Here is an 18,525-nt window from a genome sequence, read left to right on the forward strand (position 1 = left end):
CAGATAAGCCTTCCTCTCAGTCTCACACAAGCAGGCAAATTGCCTGCAAGAATGTGACTAGCCTAACAAGCCGAGCAGCTCCGAACCTCTGGGGTCGAGCTGTTCCCTTCTCATGCTTTAGTATTTATTTTCAGGGGTGAAAATACAGCATCCTAAGGAAGAGCGGGTTTGGTTGCGTATTTATGAATTGGAAATGTCTCCCACAGCCAATTAAACCATTCTTCTCAGCTCTGAGGTTTTAGGACTATGAGAAATGGGAGGCATGGAGAAAGCAGGGAAATAATAGGAGCTCTATCTAGACTTTACACAGACTAATAAGCTGAGGAAAAGCCGCAAACAGGCTAAGAGGAAGTGAGGGGGAAGCGAGGCAGAGAGAGAATTACTGATCTGCTTCTCTGACAGTGCTGTGATAATGTGTTAGTGCTGGATGTATTAATGCGTAGTGTGCGCGGGGAGCTGTCAGCTGCCGCTACGTGATCCTGCCGGGATCGCTCACCTGCACCGGCCCGCACTACACCCCCGTGCGCCCTTTCTAGCGTAATCAATGTGTATATGGGTGTGTTAAAGAGGTAGACATACTGTAAATATGTCATCATTGACTCCCTCTAATAACCTTTTTTTTAATAAAAGGCTTTAGGCAGGAGCCGTTTTTGTCCATACAATGACAATGAATGGTGACTGCAGCCACCCCTGGTCACCATCCACTTTCATTGTAAGAAGAAAACAGCTACTTAATCTCTTTATGTTTCCATTTGAGGAAAGAAAAAGTACAAGTCAGGCATAGTAAATGTCACAGTAAATGCTAATTTTTTAAAGTGATAGTATTTCAGGGTGAACTATTACTTTAAGGAGCACTGATAGGAGGAGACTGCCTTCCCATATCCCCTGCCCATAACCGTTCTCCTCAACCTTCATTGTCACAGTTGCTGTAATGTATCAAGCTTGAGTCCCCAAAAACAAAGATGAGCCTCTTTGTGAACCACCACAGCTGACCTCCAACATACCACCCCGCCCCGCCCCCCCTCCCCCCACATCCTCCGCTGTTGTCATCCCTTGCACAGCGAGACAATTCGCTCTTTTGATGTAGTTCTTCAAAGGGCTTATTTGACTGCAGCTGTCTTCCTTCTTTACATCCCTCAGTATTACCCTTGAATAAAGAAAATCAGACACAAAAACTGATCATACACAGCTTTTCTGGTGGAACTCAAAGGCCGGGCATTTAGCTTTCATACAATAGCCGACAGAAGATGTCAACGTGTTTGTATGTGTCCTTGTAGCATTCCAAAGGTGAGCCACTTTATTCTTGTCTGACCTGAGACCTGTGAAGGCAGAGGGCTACTATCATTGGCTAGGCTAGCAGAACTACATTAGTTCAGTGTTAATACACTGCCAAACATGTCTATTGGGGCAAGGTTTATCCCTTTGTGAGCTTTTCTGAGCTTTAACCCAATGCAATGCCTTAAATCCTAGCAACAGCTTCAGATCAAAGTCTAAGAGAAGATTTAATACGACATGCATGCGTTCAATATGCGAAAGAAGAAAGCGTGTGTCCGTGTGGCTAGAAAGAGATAGCAACTGAGCTAATTCAAATGTAATCTTTGTTTCTGTTGGGGGCTAAAACGTGTGTCAAATAGAATGTGTTCTAGCCCTTTAACCCTGCAACCTTGGATTTTAAGCGAAGAAAACAAGAGAATAATTATTAAATACTAATAATACAAAATATTAAATATATTCTGAAGTAAAGGTACACAAAAAAACTAAAACAATATTATATTTGCTTGTGCCATATATCACGGGTGGTTTCTAGGGTGTCGCTATTTGGTTGCTAAGGTGAGTGGTTATCATGATGCTGTGCAGTTACCAGGGTGCTCTATGTGATTGCTAAGGAGTTGGCCAAGTCAAACAATTCCAACCCCCACAGCTCAGGTTCCTCCTTCAATGCAAGTCTTTATTTCTCAGGGATAGGGGCTCATTAAAATTAACCGGCACTAATTAATAGCATGGCTCTCTAATAAATACAGTTCACCACATTCAAAACAGCTGCTTTGGGATTTTCAAGAGGTCAGGGGTTAATGATAAAAAAGGGCATGCAAACCTTGTTTTTAAGGCCACACAGCTTACATAATGATCTTTTCTCACACTGCTCTCTGTTACTGCAACACTAAAATGCAATGATGAAAATAGAAATGTTTGTTTTGGCTAAAAGCAACATAAAAAAATCCCAACACATTCCGAGTACAATCAGCAGGCACATTTGACGCTAATCATTTTCTTTTCCTTCAAGCAACTCCAACACATTCAAAACACACACACTCATGAGGTGGTATTCATACATTCTCCAAGTTAACATTAGTCCATCTGAAGAGACAATAATGAAATTTCAAGATTTTTAGCAGCTGAACGTACCGTGACACAATGCACTCCAAGCAGCAAAACTCCACAAAATAAGACGGTTGTAAAATCAGCACGGAACCGCAAATATATGAGTAAAACTTTTATTAGCTTGTTTTACTGCACAAACAACACACTGGAATAGCTGAGGTGAATCTGACTCAGCTACTGTGCGGCTAACGTCTATATCAAGCCTGCTCTAAGGACACCGGGATGTGAAAGAAAATGAGAACAGTATTTTAAAGAAATCTCTCTCGCAGTTGCTGGGCTCTCTTCCACCTGTGTGTTCCAGGAGAGCATTGAAACACTTAAAGAGATGTAAAGCGCTCCAGAGGGTGTCAGTTGAAGCATCTCTTTGTCATCAGAACCCCGCTGGCTGATGGGAAGAGCTGCTCTCTCCTGCATTAACCTGAGACAGGTAGGGCAGATGTGGAGCAACTATTCTGTTCTGTGATTACTGCGTAGAACTCTGAGTGGACTAGTGTGTTTTTGTGCATGTTTGTGTGGATCAGTGTAAATGCCATTTTAAGCACATACTTCTCCAGGCTTGAATTGAAAGCACACAAAACAAGAAGGCGCAATGTTTCATGTACGGTCATAAAAAACAGACATCATTAGAAAAAACTAAGAGACCATTATATAATTATTTTCAGTTTTTCTGAATGTACAGTTTATAGGTACAGTATGTGTTTAGGTAAAAGGGTAATTTTTGCTTCATTCTGTGAACTATTAACAATATTTCTCCCAAATTTCAAATTAAAATATTGTTTCTATTTGCATGTATTTGCAGAAGATGAAACTGGAGAAACAAGTCAAAATAACAAAAATATGCTCTGTATTTTTTCAGATCTAAAAGAATGCAAAGAAAATAAGTCCAGCTGATAAGTAATATCCAGCTGATTAAAATAATAAAAAAATATTATTATTTAATAATAATTATTATTAAATACTCATTTGTATTATATATTAAATAATGATCTGTCAATTTAATTAAAGCAAAATGTAAAACTGATGCACGCAATGAACTTTGATTATCTATCTGCCCAACCAGAATATGTAATTGCCCCGCCAGTCGAGCCAGCCTAGTACCGGGCCTGATTTGTACTTGTATTTAGGAAATGTCTCTTAATTTTTTTCCGTGTATGTATATATACTGAAAAGCAGAAGTTTTTAAAATATGACACTATTAATAATATATTTTAATAATAATAATACTGTAATATTCTATTATTTTATTTGTATTAAAATACTAATACATATTTAAATGGTTCTATAACAGTTTTGAAAGACAGCTGCCTATGTAAGCAGTGAGACCAGCTCTAGGTTTTGGAACAAAGCTCCAGTCTAGAAACACTAGCGTCTTGTGAGGAAAACAGAAAACGATAAAGAGAAAAGGTGGGGCAAAAGAGGACAAACAGCAGCTTATTATCCAGAGAAAGACAAGGAGGGCAGTGGTTGTGCTGCTGGTGTGTGACGGCACGTCTGGCTGTGAACTACACAAACAGGAAGCTGAACGAAACAGTCAATAATCATTATCTGGCACAGCTAGCGCACATATTTAAATACTAGAGCACATTCAAAGGTTGTTTTCCAAGGTACAATATAATCACACACAATCAGCTGTGATTGTTTCCTCAAGTTGTCTTTATGATTTACTGAAAGTGTTGAATTCGTGAAGCAATCTACAGCCTTCACATAACAACGGACACAGCAAACGTACTGCACAGATACAGTAAATACATTGTAACATACGTATATGCGATTTAATTACAATTATTTATTGTAACACCATCAACACTACATTAAAGTGAAGTAGGGGTTAAAAAGGACAATGTATTACTAAGGTCAAACGCATGAATAGATGAATAAGTTGTAAAAAGCATCTCCCGGCTGGTATTAGAGGCGCGAGTGTGGAAAATGTGCCTGTCCTGCTGTAATCTGCCTTATCTCGCTTCAACACTGCATCCGTCCCTTCAAAAGGCAGCTCAACGGGACACCGAGGGAGAGAACAGAGACACTAAGTAGAAGAGCGAGAGAAAGAGATTTGTATAAGAAGTATTCTCACTCTCCAGGGGATAAATGGCAGAATGAAGGCTCTGGTGATTGAACGGAGACTAAAACTCCTGATTTCATATTCACGTCGAGTGTTTTGTGTGCGCATGTTTTTTCAGCGCTGCTATAAGACAAGACGTATGCAATAAGCCACACAGACAGTTGAGCTATATAAACTGTTAAGCTTAAGCCCAAGTTTAAGTTTGCATTAAAGGGGTCATATGACACAGCTAAATGAATATTATCGTTTGTTTTATATGCAATGCAATGTGTATACACGATTTAAGGTTCAAAAACGCTGTATTTTCCACATACTGTGCATGTTTGTATCTCCTCTCTGAAACGTGCAGATTTTTTACAAAGCTCATTGCTCCGAAAAGTGACGTGTGCTATGATTGGCCAGTTAACCAGTGCGTAGTGATTGGTCGAATACTGTAACGCCTCTTACCATATTTGGAACATCAGGTTCCAAAGCAATTGTACTGACAGGTACGCCCACCCTACTTGCGTATACATTTAGTCAAATCATACTACGAACTGACGTAGATTTGTGGGGGTGTGGTTACACGAGGCGTTTCAGGCAGGTCTGGGTGAGCATTCGCTTTTAGATAGAATGCATCTTTTGTTCCGACACTTTAATTTTTTCAATTGTATGTGTCTTATACATGCATGGGCAACTTATAACACACCAAAGACACAAAAAAACACGTATTCGCGCCATATGACCCCTTTAAGATATTATACATTTCTAATAGAAATGTATGTACGTTTTTAATGTTCTCATTGGTTTTACTATTCACGTGTGCGTGGAAAAGCTATTTCTAGCATGGAAAAGCTATTTCTTAGCATGAGCATTCAATTCTGCACCAACCTGTTTTCAGCCAATCACCTAAGCCGTCACTCACACAGTTGTCATAACAAAGCTAAGCATTTTAATGTTTACTGTTTTCTACATAAAATCATGCTACACAAAGTATAGATATAACCTTATCTCTTTAATATTGACTGAGTAAGACCATGTCAACGACTGAAATCATAGTGAAATTAATGGTTGAAATCAAACTTTGATGCTTGTTATCTCAAAATTATATTTTCACAGACTGGTTCAAAGCCTGCACAATGGTAACGTTTGCAATATACATGTCCCTAAAAAGATATATGCCATTAGAAGACATAGACACCCTTAACATAATACAACATAATCAGACTGGAGTGTGTTAGCATGGGCCGCAGCGCATTTGTTACTGTTTCCTGACTGGCTTATCAACCGGGAGAGAAAGTTATGAAAAAAAAGAGCTTTGAGAAAAAGACTATGATCGATACCGCGAGATCAGGGACTTTCTGCTTCCAGAATTCATTTCGAGAACCCCATTACTGAAGTCGAGAGTGTCGATTCGCTCATCATGCTATAATTGTGTGCTGGTGAGGTCCAGACTGTGTAGTAGACGCAACCTAAGCTAAATTTAGTCTGAGAGCGAGGAACCACATTGTTCATGCTGCAGATGGAATAAGTAAGCCGAGGGGCCTGCGCTGATGAGTGTGAATTGAGTCTCCTGTCACGCAGTGAGGTGAATGTGTTGTGCGTCTCTGCGCACAAGTGCGGCCGCCAACACGGGGGTGGAACAGGGTGAGCGAAAAACTCATTTGCACGAGTTAGGGCTGGCTACTTGCCATTGTTGGTGGCTGTAGATCTCAGTAGCCGTGGAAATATCACCAGGACCCTATGCCTGAATAACAAGTTATGATGAAGAACGATCAGCCAAACAGAAAGTTAGTTTGCAACTCACGTCTCTAATAAAGGAGGCAAAGTGGCCATTTTGCACACAACAAAAAAAAACTTAAAGGGTAAAGAATGTCAAATATCTGAGGCTAAAACACCAGTTTTTTTGATAGCATTAAATGCCACTATTACCACATAAATGATGCTTTTAACCTTTAAACCCGAAGCAGACTTTGGGTTTAATCTTTACCTACATTAACCATACTAAATCAACCATTTTTGAAAACATTCTTTCTTTGTCATCTACGATGGATCACATTTACTGCACAAACAGCATATCCCCACGGTACTTTGAGAGTTGCTTTACTATTGACTGAGATGTGTTTTCAGAGAGATCATAAATCAAACAGTCTCTCATGGATACATCAACCGCAATGCGCTGGAATGCACGTCGGCTTTGACATTAACCACGCATGTGCCGCCTCGCAATCTGATAACCGCTTGACAAAAAGGCATTGACGGAAAGAAACAGTCCACATGTGCCCGACCAGCTCAACACCTGAAGTTTCAGCGAGTAAAGGATTTGAAAGAAATGAGCCATACTTCCCTAGTGAAGGAACACAGTTTCAGCCGTCAATAACGGGACAAACATATTGATTCCTCCATTAAGCAGCTTCCCATGATACCCTGAGGTTAAAGTTTTTCCTCCCCCGCTCTTCTGTAGAGCAGAATAATCTCATTTAGACAACAGATACTGACAGTTTCAGCCTCGATGGAGAGTGTAAGTAGTAGTTCTGCTTTACGATGTGAATATTTGATGCACAGATTTGACCTGCTCCGTGCTGCGGGCATTCATGACTGGTTTTCATCAGCCGGGTCAGGCTGGAGATGAAGGGAGCAAGTAAAGAGACCGCTCCTGGCAATCACAGTAATTCCAGACGTGCTCTGCACACATATGATCAATCCCTCCATTGATCAATCGGCCCGACCCGACGCACCGCCGCCAATCCACACGTGTTTCAGCCTGAACTGAGCTCGACGCACACTCCATTTCTTTCTCTCACTGACTCACACAAACTGCTGGAGATTCTGTTTACCCACTGGAGCTCAATATTATCAGAGCACCCACGCTCCCCTGCTCATCTTTTAAACGGGGCACCTGTCTGTTCTTTTCTTTTCGCCTCTCCTCTTACCCTGTGCCACTGGAGCAGAACCCGCTGAGAGCCGGTGGCTCTTTTTTTAATTCCCTGTTCGATCCCGAGACTAAGCAGAGTCCCTCTAGTGTAAGTCAGTTCACGCGGCGGCCATATTGGAAACGCCCTCAGGCTGTTACAGTAATTCAAGTCATGCAACTACAGCTTCAACAAAAATCATTTTTATACCATTGCCAAATAATACAAGTGTATTTGCTAACATCTGTATCATAAATCGTGCTTTGCCATGCACAAATAATGTATGCATTACACCAAGAATAAACCAACAGCTCTTTTAGCTCTTATTGGGCAGGACTTCCCTTCCTGCCTCATAATGAGCCCAACATGTGACTGGCTACTTATGTAACATAACCGATTAATTTCTCTCCTATTTCTTACCTAACATGTCTCTCACCCATCACCCTTCACAGTCAGTTACCATCTCATGCCCGCTTCCCAGGGGAAACGTCATCCGTCCGTTATCTGTGCTCTCTGATCCCGGTCGAGCAGGGGATATATAACCCCCGATAGCCACCACGTCAATTTCATTAGCACAGTAGCAACTGGCCATTAATGCCCCGCTGTGCAGCAGAACTTTGACTGCTTTAACACATTGGGATGGTGTGGTCTTTATGTGTTCTTGAATGGAGACTGGTAGGCCAGAGCTCTCATTCCTCAGCTCTGATCAGTTCCTGGTCGACAGCATGTGCGGTAGCTAATTAGAGCTCTTTGAAAGCTTTGTACGGCGTGTTCCACCGGCTCACGTAATTTACGGCTCACGCTGGCCCGGCCCGCAGCCACGGAGCCTGTTTAATAACCGACCGCATCTCGTACATTACTTATCATTCACAGTAGGAAATTGATTGGAATGTAAAAGATGAACGGTGTTGAAAACACAAAACACACAATCTCACATTTCTGTATCTGACGATCTATGCGCGCCAGCATTCATGAATATGGTAATCTGTGATAAAAGAGGGTTAATGTTGTTTAAAGCATGCATTAAAAATAGTTCAAAATGAAAACTTGTGCGCGAAATATAAAAGTGCTTATTTATACTGTTATTTCAGAAAGAGAAACATAATAAAACCTCATGTCGTGAATACAACTTACGAAGATGTCTCTTCGTAGTAAAACCGGTCCATAAAAAGCCTGAATCATGTCTTATTTAACCCTCCTGGTATGTTTGGGGTCAAACTGAACTTAAAGCAACTTTGACATCTAATTATATTTTTAAACCTTGAGTCTTGAAAAGTGACTGATAGAAGATGATAATAACATAAATATATGAAAGCAATGATTATGTTTTCTATATATTTATTATTTATTATATATATTTTTATATGCCTTCTGAAAAAATATATATGAAAATATGAAAATAATATAACCGAAAACATAATATTATTTTCAAATATTTATGTTATTATCATTTAAATGTACATAATACATACAAAATACATTTTTTTAATATTACTGTATATAAAATATTTTAATTCAAATATTAGGAAAGAACGAATTTTCAACTACTTGAGTAACAATTTCAATTTGAGTAATTTATTATATATTAAAACATTTGTGGGGTCAATATAACCCTACATTTAAATTGCTAAAATTTGCACATAACAGGGGGATTCAACTTTACAAATGCTGAAATATGGAGGCAAGGGTTTGGACAAACTAGTAAAAATTTGAAGTAACAGACTGCAGAAAATGTAGTCTTCTGACATGAAAATGAGGTATGGCATTATGCTACATAACTTATTTTGTTTTTTATAAAAACGAAACATCTGGACAGTCACACGGGTGACAAATCCATACAGGTTTGTGCATGTGACTTACCACATGGGCCTTTGCGCATCACCTTGATGCGTCTCTGTGAAATGCATTGGGCTTTCTCCAGCTCACACTCATTGGAATACGTGGAGGAGTCTGACCCGCACACCGGCGCCACCACAGTTGTACATAAAGTCTTCTTACACACACAGTCTCCTTTAGAGGGGTCAGCCGGGTCTCTTTCACACACCGCTCCGAACCCACACAGCTTCCCACGGCAACCTAGAGAAACACAGACAGATAAATATGTGAAACCTCATGTGATAGAATGTTTGAGAAGTCATATGAGGGCTGAACAAAAGATGTTTGTAAAAAAGCACATCAACAATTAGTCAATACCTGACCTTTAGAGCTCCTGTGTGAGGAGATGTGCAACATTAGTTATTTTCACATTCAGAAACAATGGGAGCACTGTTTCAAAACTTGCTCTGTCACTATTTGTACACCGTTCCATGTTGTTATACATTCACATGACGTTTGTGGAACATTTTGAGCCACATAAGGGTGAGTGAATAATGAAAAGTTTTTGAGTGAACTGTCTCTTTAACACATGACCTTTAAATTTCCCGTCTAAGTAGATGCTTAGCATTACAGTTATTTTCGCATTCAGAATCAATACAAGCGGCGTCTCAAGACAAGCACTCTGCTGGGAAGACCTGCTCTTTGATGAGTGATCTTACGAACACACCTCATCTCTCTCTCTCTTTTTTACTCCGTCTTATCACAGACAACCAGAACAGGTCCAGAATCGGGTGGCATGACCACTCGGCACGCTTGAGGATATGTCTAGCTGTTCCTGATCACTGACTTCACTTTTTACAGACACACAAATGCATAAAAACACACACTCACGCACACACATCTTTCTGATACTGACAGGTAAGCATCTGTGTTAACTCCTATGAGACCGTATTTTCTATTCTCCTGCTCGACTGTCTCATGAACGCTATCAAAACACACACTCCCACAATCCCCTGGGGCAGTCACCCAAAGCTGACTGGCAGCCATCAGAAAGCGGATACCTACTGCACACATATGAAACTTGTGCGTACGGGTGCAACATGGATGTCAATCAGACATGCACACACGCCAACTTGTTGTCTTTTACAGAGGGCCTGTCACCTCTGTGGCTGTTTGAGATTCACCACAGCAGAGTAGAGGGCCGGCTCTTTGTTGATTCATAAGTAAATCAGGTCAAAACCAACAACTTCAGGACAACGTTGTACAGAGTACACGAAAGCCTTGAGGATCTCAGTGGATTTGGGATGCAAAGGGCTCCAGCATGTCCTGGAAGCTCAAACAATATCTAGAGCCTGCCAGTTGTTACACTTTGAAACATTAATTATATGAGAAATAATAAACAAATGATGGGACAATGAAACGGTTCATGTAGCTTAGCTGGTAGAACATTACATTAGCAACGTATCATGAGCAGTCATGAGTTCGGTTCCTAGATCATGAAAAAATGTTTAAATTCACTTTGGAAAAAAGTATCTGCCAAGTGCATAAATAAAATGTTCTATATTAACTGTCAGTATGTTAAATCATTTCATATCTGAAAATATTTTTTACAAATCCATTGTTAGTATGTTACAATATTACTGTAGCAAAGTTCCAAGTAAGAAAGAAGGAGGCGGGAACGTTCCCTCACGGCCCTCGTCCCGCTCTGCTTGTCACAATTACGAAATATTGAAAAATACATCAGAAATTGCTGCTTTTCATATATTGAAAATTACAAGCACTTGGTTCCAATATATGAAAGTGTATTATTTATTGTGCATTATATTTTCTAGTATATTCCCATATATTTTGTTTCGTAAGGGATAACGTAAATTTGAAAAAATCATATAAAATAGCCATATTATAAAAAATTGGTTTTATCAATCATGGCGGGCATCCTAAAAACGTGCCATTTGTGTATCCCATTAACATACATGAAAATAACCCTTCATATTACATAGCTGATGGCAAGTTCTTCTACAATATAAGAGACATTTTTACGCAGACAAAAATGTAACAATCTAAAAATGTTATGCTTTCTACCTCTAAAAAACAGCCACAAACAACGCTTGCACAATGACTCTGTCACATCCCCTCAATTTCCCACAATCCCTATATCAATGATTGTGGACTGTGTAAAGCGTACAGAGAAGTGAGGTTTTTCAACTGAGTGCCTGTCAAGCATTATCAAATATAGATGTAATAATGGAGCAGGCTCCCTGAATCTAGAGTCATTCTCAGAATGGCCGGCTACTCTGAGCTTTATGGAAAACACACTATACTACAGCACACAACCCTGCTAAACAAAGAATGTGAGCGTGACAGGTGTTGAGTATATGCATATGCATGTCTCAATTTTGCATATGCATGTGAAACATTTACTACTTAAAGCTTTTTGAAGGTGGGGCTGAATCATTTTAATCCTCCCAACCTCATTCCATTTAATATCTCTTTTGAGAGTGTAAAACAAAAAGAAAGAATGTGTGATTGTTTATGCATGCTAAACTTTCAAGGGCCTAGGTTTCTCAAGTGAGAAAGACCAAACATCTTTTCATCTATATGTGTGGTTTATTCATCGCTTAATCATTTTGTATTTTCACAGCAACACCTGTGCTTACAAGCGCTTTATTCAGACGAATATTTCACTCAATTAACATTACACACTCTCCAGTAAACACGCCATATGCAAGAGTATACGTTGTTGTCGAAGGTGTTGAATTACATGCAAACAGCGTTCCTTAAGAACATCTAAACCAACCTACATTCCAGCGACGCACACTTCATTGATTTTTACACTTGAATGACACTTTTGTCATAAATATAGTACAGAAGCAGCATGCGTTATTTGCATATCGAATTAGCGATTTGCAGCCGTCAACTATTAACAGATTTAAGCAACGATCCAAGTTTAGACTATATACTATATTTATGCATTGAGCTCATAAAAAACCTGTATGCACGTTGCAACTGGAATAATTTTTCATTTACATTCATACAGTGACAATGTGCCCTAACCAGAGACATCTCGATAAAGCGACAAGTGCTAAAAGCTCGAGAGAGTAGTCCCGCCGCTTGTGAAATCTCATAAGTCCAAAATCCTGCTGCACACAACTGCACATTTCATCTTCTAATTGGCTACAATTGTGTGAGAATGCTGTGCACCAGTTTTGCATTCCGTGTGGACGGACAAACCCGTGTTTCAGACGTCACCTGCGATCCTTCAACATGCTTGATTATATATTCAGTAGGTGACTTTGTTTTGATAACTTGCGTTGACACTTATGGAAGTGTTAGCATGGTGTTTCTGTGACTACACATCTCTGCTGTGATCTCATCTATGCATTTTGAGCTTCATGCTCATTTTCCAGCCACAGCCAAGAGCGCTGAAAACACGTTGCCATGACGACAGCCCGAGAATCAATGGGGGAAAGACGTTGACGGTTTTACAATGGACCAAATGTGTAAGTTAAGCGTGAGAATGGCAGCTCGATGATTCAGATACATTATGAGCTTTGCACAAGATATTTTTAATTGTAAACATAAACAAAACTAACAGGATATCTAAGAGGATTTCGCTACAGTAATCATCATTATTATTTTAATTTACTCTTAATAATAATTCACTTTATTTTAATAATGATAAATTGTAATGATAAATTAAACTATGGTAATAAAAATTGTAATCAATCTGCCCCAAAACTATGGTTGTTACATGCATTACATACAATGCATATTACTATAGTAATGCCACAGTTACGTGTTGCATGGCAGAATCATGTAGTTACAGCATTCATAAGTAGGAGCTTACCAGATCGTGTTAACCATACCCTGACCCCTTGGGACCGCTACATAGATGACTAAGAAAAAATAGCTTGTTTGTGTGAGTAAGGAGACTAGAGTCTCCTGGGAGATGTCCATTTTTTAGAGATGTGATTCAACAAATCTCATTTATAGCACGACCACCAGGGATATGTGCGATACCTCTGCTCTGTACATGAGAAATGAAGAAATACACTTGAGAGCATGACCACAGAGAGCAGGCAAACACGGTTTAAGCTTTAGTCTACTTAACACTGATAACATCACACAAACAGACTGAGGGAGATAGAGAGAGAGAGAGAGAGAGAGAGAGAGAGAGAGAGAGAGAGAGAGAGAGAGAGAGAGAGAGAGAGAGAGAGAGAGAGAGAGAGAGAGAGAGAGAGAGAGAGAGAGAGAGAGAGAGAGAGAGAGAGAGAGAGAGAGAGAGAGAGAGAGAGAGAGAGAGAGAGAGAGATGGGTTTCTAGAATAAGCAGACTCCAGTATAACAGGATGTACGTAAATCTCTGAGGCTTCCTATACAGATCTCCCAGTGTTTACAGTCTGATAAAGTTATCGACTGCTCTACACCGCGCTCACACATGCATACATAAACACACTGTGAAGATCTTGCGGCGCACTACTCCTGCTTCTGAGACTGCAAAGAAAAACTACTAAGGATTCAAGTTTTCTGCGGTCCAATGATGTAAACTCCCTGCTAGGGTTCGGGGGTGTATCATCATTAAAGAAGTATCATGGTAATTATCATCACAGCTCAACAAGGATGAAATATCATTCAACATGGTAAACATTAATGAGAAAACCATCAAACGACATGAACAAAAAGAACTACAACATAACACAGGAAACAGGAACTAAGGTACACAAACTAAAAGTCCACAACAACTAGGGGAAACAAGAGAGAGATACGTGACATAAGTAGTACACTCCTAAAAGGAAAGGTGCTTCTTGATGCCATAGAAGAACTTTTTTTGTCTAAAGGACCCTTTAACATCTGAAGAATCTTTCTGTTTCACAAAGGGTTATTTGTGGCGAAAAAAAGGTCTTCACATTATGAAAAAGTTAGAAAGAGATGGTTCTTTGAAGAACCTTTGACCTGAATGGTTCTATGTGGAACCAACAATGATTCTTATATGACATTGCTGTGAGGAACCTTTTAAGCACCTTTACTGAGTGCACCTTTAAGAGTGTTACCAAAATTTTAGCATCAATCCAAACCTGCTCCCTTGGTTTTTAGCATCTTTCATAGTCCCTTGTTTTCATTACATTAAAGCTAAAATGAACTAAGAAATAAACCACAACAACAAACAAACAAACCAATCACAACTCAAATATAAAAGCTGGTATTATTTTGTTCTTCTAAAGTTATAGATAGTACAGTGGGCAAGAGTAGGTCAAACCACAGAAACCCTTTATTTTCTCAATATCCACATATAAAAGCCCAATCAATTCTTTTCTTTCCGCTCGCTTGCTGCCGCCTGCTTGAGGCCTTGACCCAGCTTAAACCTCCCCGAATTTATCTACCAGCATCAAGTCTTGGTTAAAACTCTCCCACACATCTCAGGCCAAGGGTAAAGGACATCAATAAGAGCCAACAGAAGGAATGAGATATTGTAAATAAAAGGTATATACACAAAAACTGCCATTTTTATTTTTTTGTTAGCCACCTGCATGTAGGAGAGCCCAGTGGTCTTTCAAAAGACTCAGAAGTCTCGGAAAGCTAAATCCATGATGGAAAGGGCACGGAGAGCATTTCTGAAAATATAAAGAGCCTTTGGCTTGGTCCGCACCTGCCGAGCTCTCGATATTAAAAATGGAAAGCGGAGGGAGGCCGTGTTCTGTCACAATTTCATCTCCAGCACAAAAGAAAACAGCCGAGCTATGAAATGATTACAACTTCCTGAAATATACATGAATAAGTCACTAGGAACTGGCAGCGAAGCTACGCAAGATTCCATTATTTAAGCCGTTCGGGGAGAGAAATTGTTGGAGTCTCTCTCATACACTCAATGTGAACATGCTTTTGTGCACATCCTCCTTTCCTCCCAGAGTTCTCTCTGATCTACCTGGTATTCCAACCTCTTCATTATTGGCTTCCAATACACTTAATTTTCTTAAAATTCATTTCCCCCACTCAGCCTTTTCCAACTTACCGTTTTCCTTTTCCTACACCTCTTTCACATCAGCCTCTAGGATCTGTTTTCCTTCAAGTTCAAAGATGAGAGTGAAGCAATATTGAAACGGGAAAATGAAGGAATGAGAAAAGAGTTTATATTAATGTAAATGTTTCCTGAAGTCTGTTTTATGAAGTGAGATATTGCGGTTTGGGGAAAAGGGAGGGGTGGGGGCATAACACTGTTCAATAATAGAGTGGGATGGGGGTCTGTGGCATGTTTTCTGGACCAAACCCAAGCTATAGCCAGATGGCTTCACGCTACACCCACAGGAACACCAAAAGAGCTCTAATATCATCCACAAATGTGCTAAATTACACTACACTGTTTTGCAGCAAACTGTAGCCAAAATCCAAATGTTTTTTCGTCCTCACAGTTTTTAATAATCATGATCAAGTATAATACCTGGCATGTTATAATTTGCTCCTTGGAAGATGTTTTCCATTCATTTTCTCAGTTTGGTCTGAAATAAGTCATTGTGATCCAATGCTTTTCAATTTTTGTGACTGATTGAGAAACAGCATGCTATTTAAAGGAGAGGTTTCTTTCTACTTTTACACAAATGTAATATAAATCTTAGGGGTCCACAGAATGTGTCTGTGAAGTTTCACCTCAAAATACACCGCAGATCTTTTATTATACCACGCCCTAATTGCCCAGTTTTGCATGTGAGGAGAAACGCGCTGTTTTGGTGTGTGTCTCTTTAAGTGCAAATGAGCTGCTAGTCTCCGCCCCCTTTTCACAGAAAACTCAGCCAGGGCTGTGAGCCGGTGCTTCCATCGACAAAAGAAGGGTCACATAAAGTGAATGAGAAACATTGTTTCCGTCTTTAAACACCAAACACATTGTTTTCTAAAATCGAACAGACTCCTAACAAAGGCGTCATGTTTTCTACATGCGAAATTACACATGACAAACCGTTCTTCTCACAGTTCCGTTTTTCTCACAGGCCTGCAGAGATAGGCTCACGTAAACAAAGTTACTGGATTGTCATTTTTCACGTTTTCTGAGTTGGTAGATGCACCAGACACCCGATTATAGCACTTAAACATTGAAAAAATCAGATTTTCATGAAATGTCCCCTTTAAAGGAACAGTTATTTGAACAGAAAAAGATATTTGAAAGAATGCTTGTAACTACATAGTTCTTGGCCACAACTGACTACCACAGAAGGAAAATTGCTTTATAAATTTCTTTGTTCTGTTGAACACAAAAGAAGATATTTTGACAAATTTAGAAAAGCAAACAGTTCTGGGGCACTTTGGACTATTTGTAATGTTTCCTACTATGGTAGTCAGTAGTGGTTAATGACTGTTTGGTTACAAGCATTCGTCCAAATATCTTTCTCCGTGTTCATCAGAACAAAGAAATGTATACAGATTTGGAACAACTCTAGGGTGAGTAAATGATGACAGAATTTCCATTTTTGGGTGAACTGTCCCTTTAAATCTGGTTGGCATTTTGCCATTTAAGAGACCAAATAAATCTGATCCAGTCTATGCAGACGCCACATGCTTGAAAATGGTCCGTATGATTCATATACACAGGGGCAAATCTGTGACCACGCCCTAATATTAGGGTGGAGGTCAGCAGCTGTGACCTGCAATGCGAGAGTGCCCGTCTGTGCCAGTAGCCCAGCCAGACAAAGAATTGCTCAGCCCACACCCAACCCTTCTCCATCTCACGCAACACCCTGATCGATAACCACGCTGCCGATCGATACCTCCACAAATCACTTCATTTTCTCTTTTTCTTTCTTCTGCACTCGCACTTACATCTGCAGAGAGAGAAAGACTGAGTGAGAGAGTTGGCTGCCTGTGTGGTATGTGACCTGCCCTCTTAACCAAAGAACAAGTACAAAATAAGACCCATTAAAAGCCACCTAGTATTTCACAATGAAAGACCTCGTTTAAGCTACTGTCATTCTTTCTTAGTTTTTCTGTTCCTTTCTCGCTTAATAACTCTGAAAGGTAAGTGCAGCATACGATAGGGCTTTTTTCCAGAAATCAAAGCAAACCACAATGTGCATCAATCAAACTCAAGCCATCTGTCTTCTGTAGAGTATTTATATAGCAAAATCCAATACACTGAGCTCTCTCGGGTTCACAGAAGTGAATTTACGCAGAAAAATGCAAAATACGCCCGTGTACCGACGGTCAAGAGTTTTGCTCTCTGAAAGCCTGCATGAAATAATTTGGCATCAAAACCCCCGTTGGCTTTTACGCTCTCTAATTTGTATTATTGCCATGCGTGTCTGTTATTATGTTGTTCTGCAGCTTATCTAACCTTAGTAGTACGTAGCAAAACATTATGAAAAAAGCACATACTGTCACGTACACCAGCCGTGTCCCTCTAAAACATTTTTGGCATGTGGTGATTGAATTCCATTCCTCTTAAATTTGCTGAATTCTTCCCCTCTCCAGATGACTACACGATGAGACATAAACACACTGTGATTTATGGTTGTGAAATAGCTATGTGCTGTTAATTTACGCTTGCATCAATAAAGCTGTCCATCTCTATGGCTGAGGAGTGCCTTTCAGCAAGCCGAAGTCACGTATACGGAGAAGAGTCTGATGACACCCATATCTCCGTGCTTCTCACAGGGTTCGAAGGGTTAATACAATCCTCCACCGCATCCGGCGTGACATCCCTCTCCACGTCCATCCGTTCATCTTGTGGGATTTGACAGAGAGGGGCTTTAGCTAATGATATCATTAAAAAAACAACAGAGTGTCTGGGATGGGGACGTGTGTACTCTCTGAGCAAGCGAGAGAGAAGATCATAGGCAGAACCATCGGATGAAGGCCGGTGCGTCATCAACTTCAGTTCAGAGCTCGGCTTTAATCGCCAACCCGCCACGGCCTCTGACGCAGACCATCCCAGCAGGGCATATTAAAGCCAATTACCATGGTGAAGAAACACCGTCTGTCCACCGTCCACCCTTTCGCTACACCATCCCCTACAACCATTCTTCAGTAGTTCTTGGCAGCGCGCTTCAGCACTGTCCGCGGTTCAGTGACAGCTGCGAATGGGGGTGCCTCAATTCCCTGACAGGTTTCCATCATGTAGAGAACAGATGGAGATCTACAACCCCATTACACCAGCTACACTATCAATCCTCTGTTCTCTACTTGTGAGAGCTAGTCAGAGAGAGAAAAAGAGGGTCAGAGAGCGGAGAAGGCTAACACCTGTCTGACCAGCAAAATATCTGAACTTGCTTTAAAAAGTCCTCTTGCTGGGTTTTGCCTCGGCAGCATATGTGCTTCCTCTGCAGCTGAGGGTATAAATTCACTTTTAATTGACAACTTAAATAGGGTGAACACTATATAATGAACAAATGCT

The 18,525-nt window shown here is 40.2% G+C and overlaps 1 protein-coding gene across 11 annotated transcripts in view; it reads right to left on the reverse strand.

The window, feature by feature from the left end:
* Nucleotides 1-18,525, reverse strand: part of agrn (agrin) — a 212,269-nt gene that overhangs the window by 90,158 nt on the left and 103,586 nt on the right. For all 11 annotated transcript variants that reach the window (XM_057319904.1, XM_057319910.1, XM_057319903.1 and 8 more), the window contains one exon: nt 9,196-9,411. In XM_057319904.1, the coding sequence (XP_057175887.1) occupies nt 9,196-9,411 (216 nt within the window). The remainder of the gene's footprint in view (nt 1-9,195; nt 9,412-18,525) is intronic.

Source organism: Triplophysa rosa, linkage group LG21, assembly GCF_024868665.1.
Source record: "Triplophysa rosa linkage group LG21, Trosa_1v2, whole genome shotgun sequence".
Classification (NCBI taxonomy): domain Eukaryota; kingdom Metazoa; phylum Chordata; class Actinopteri; order Cypriniformes; family Nemacheilidae; genus Triplophysa; species Triplophysa rosa.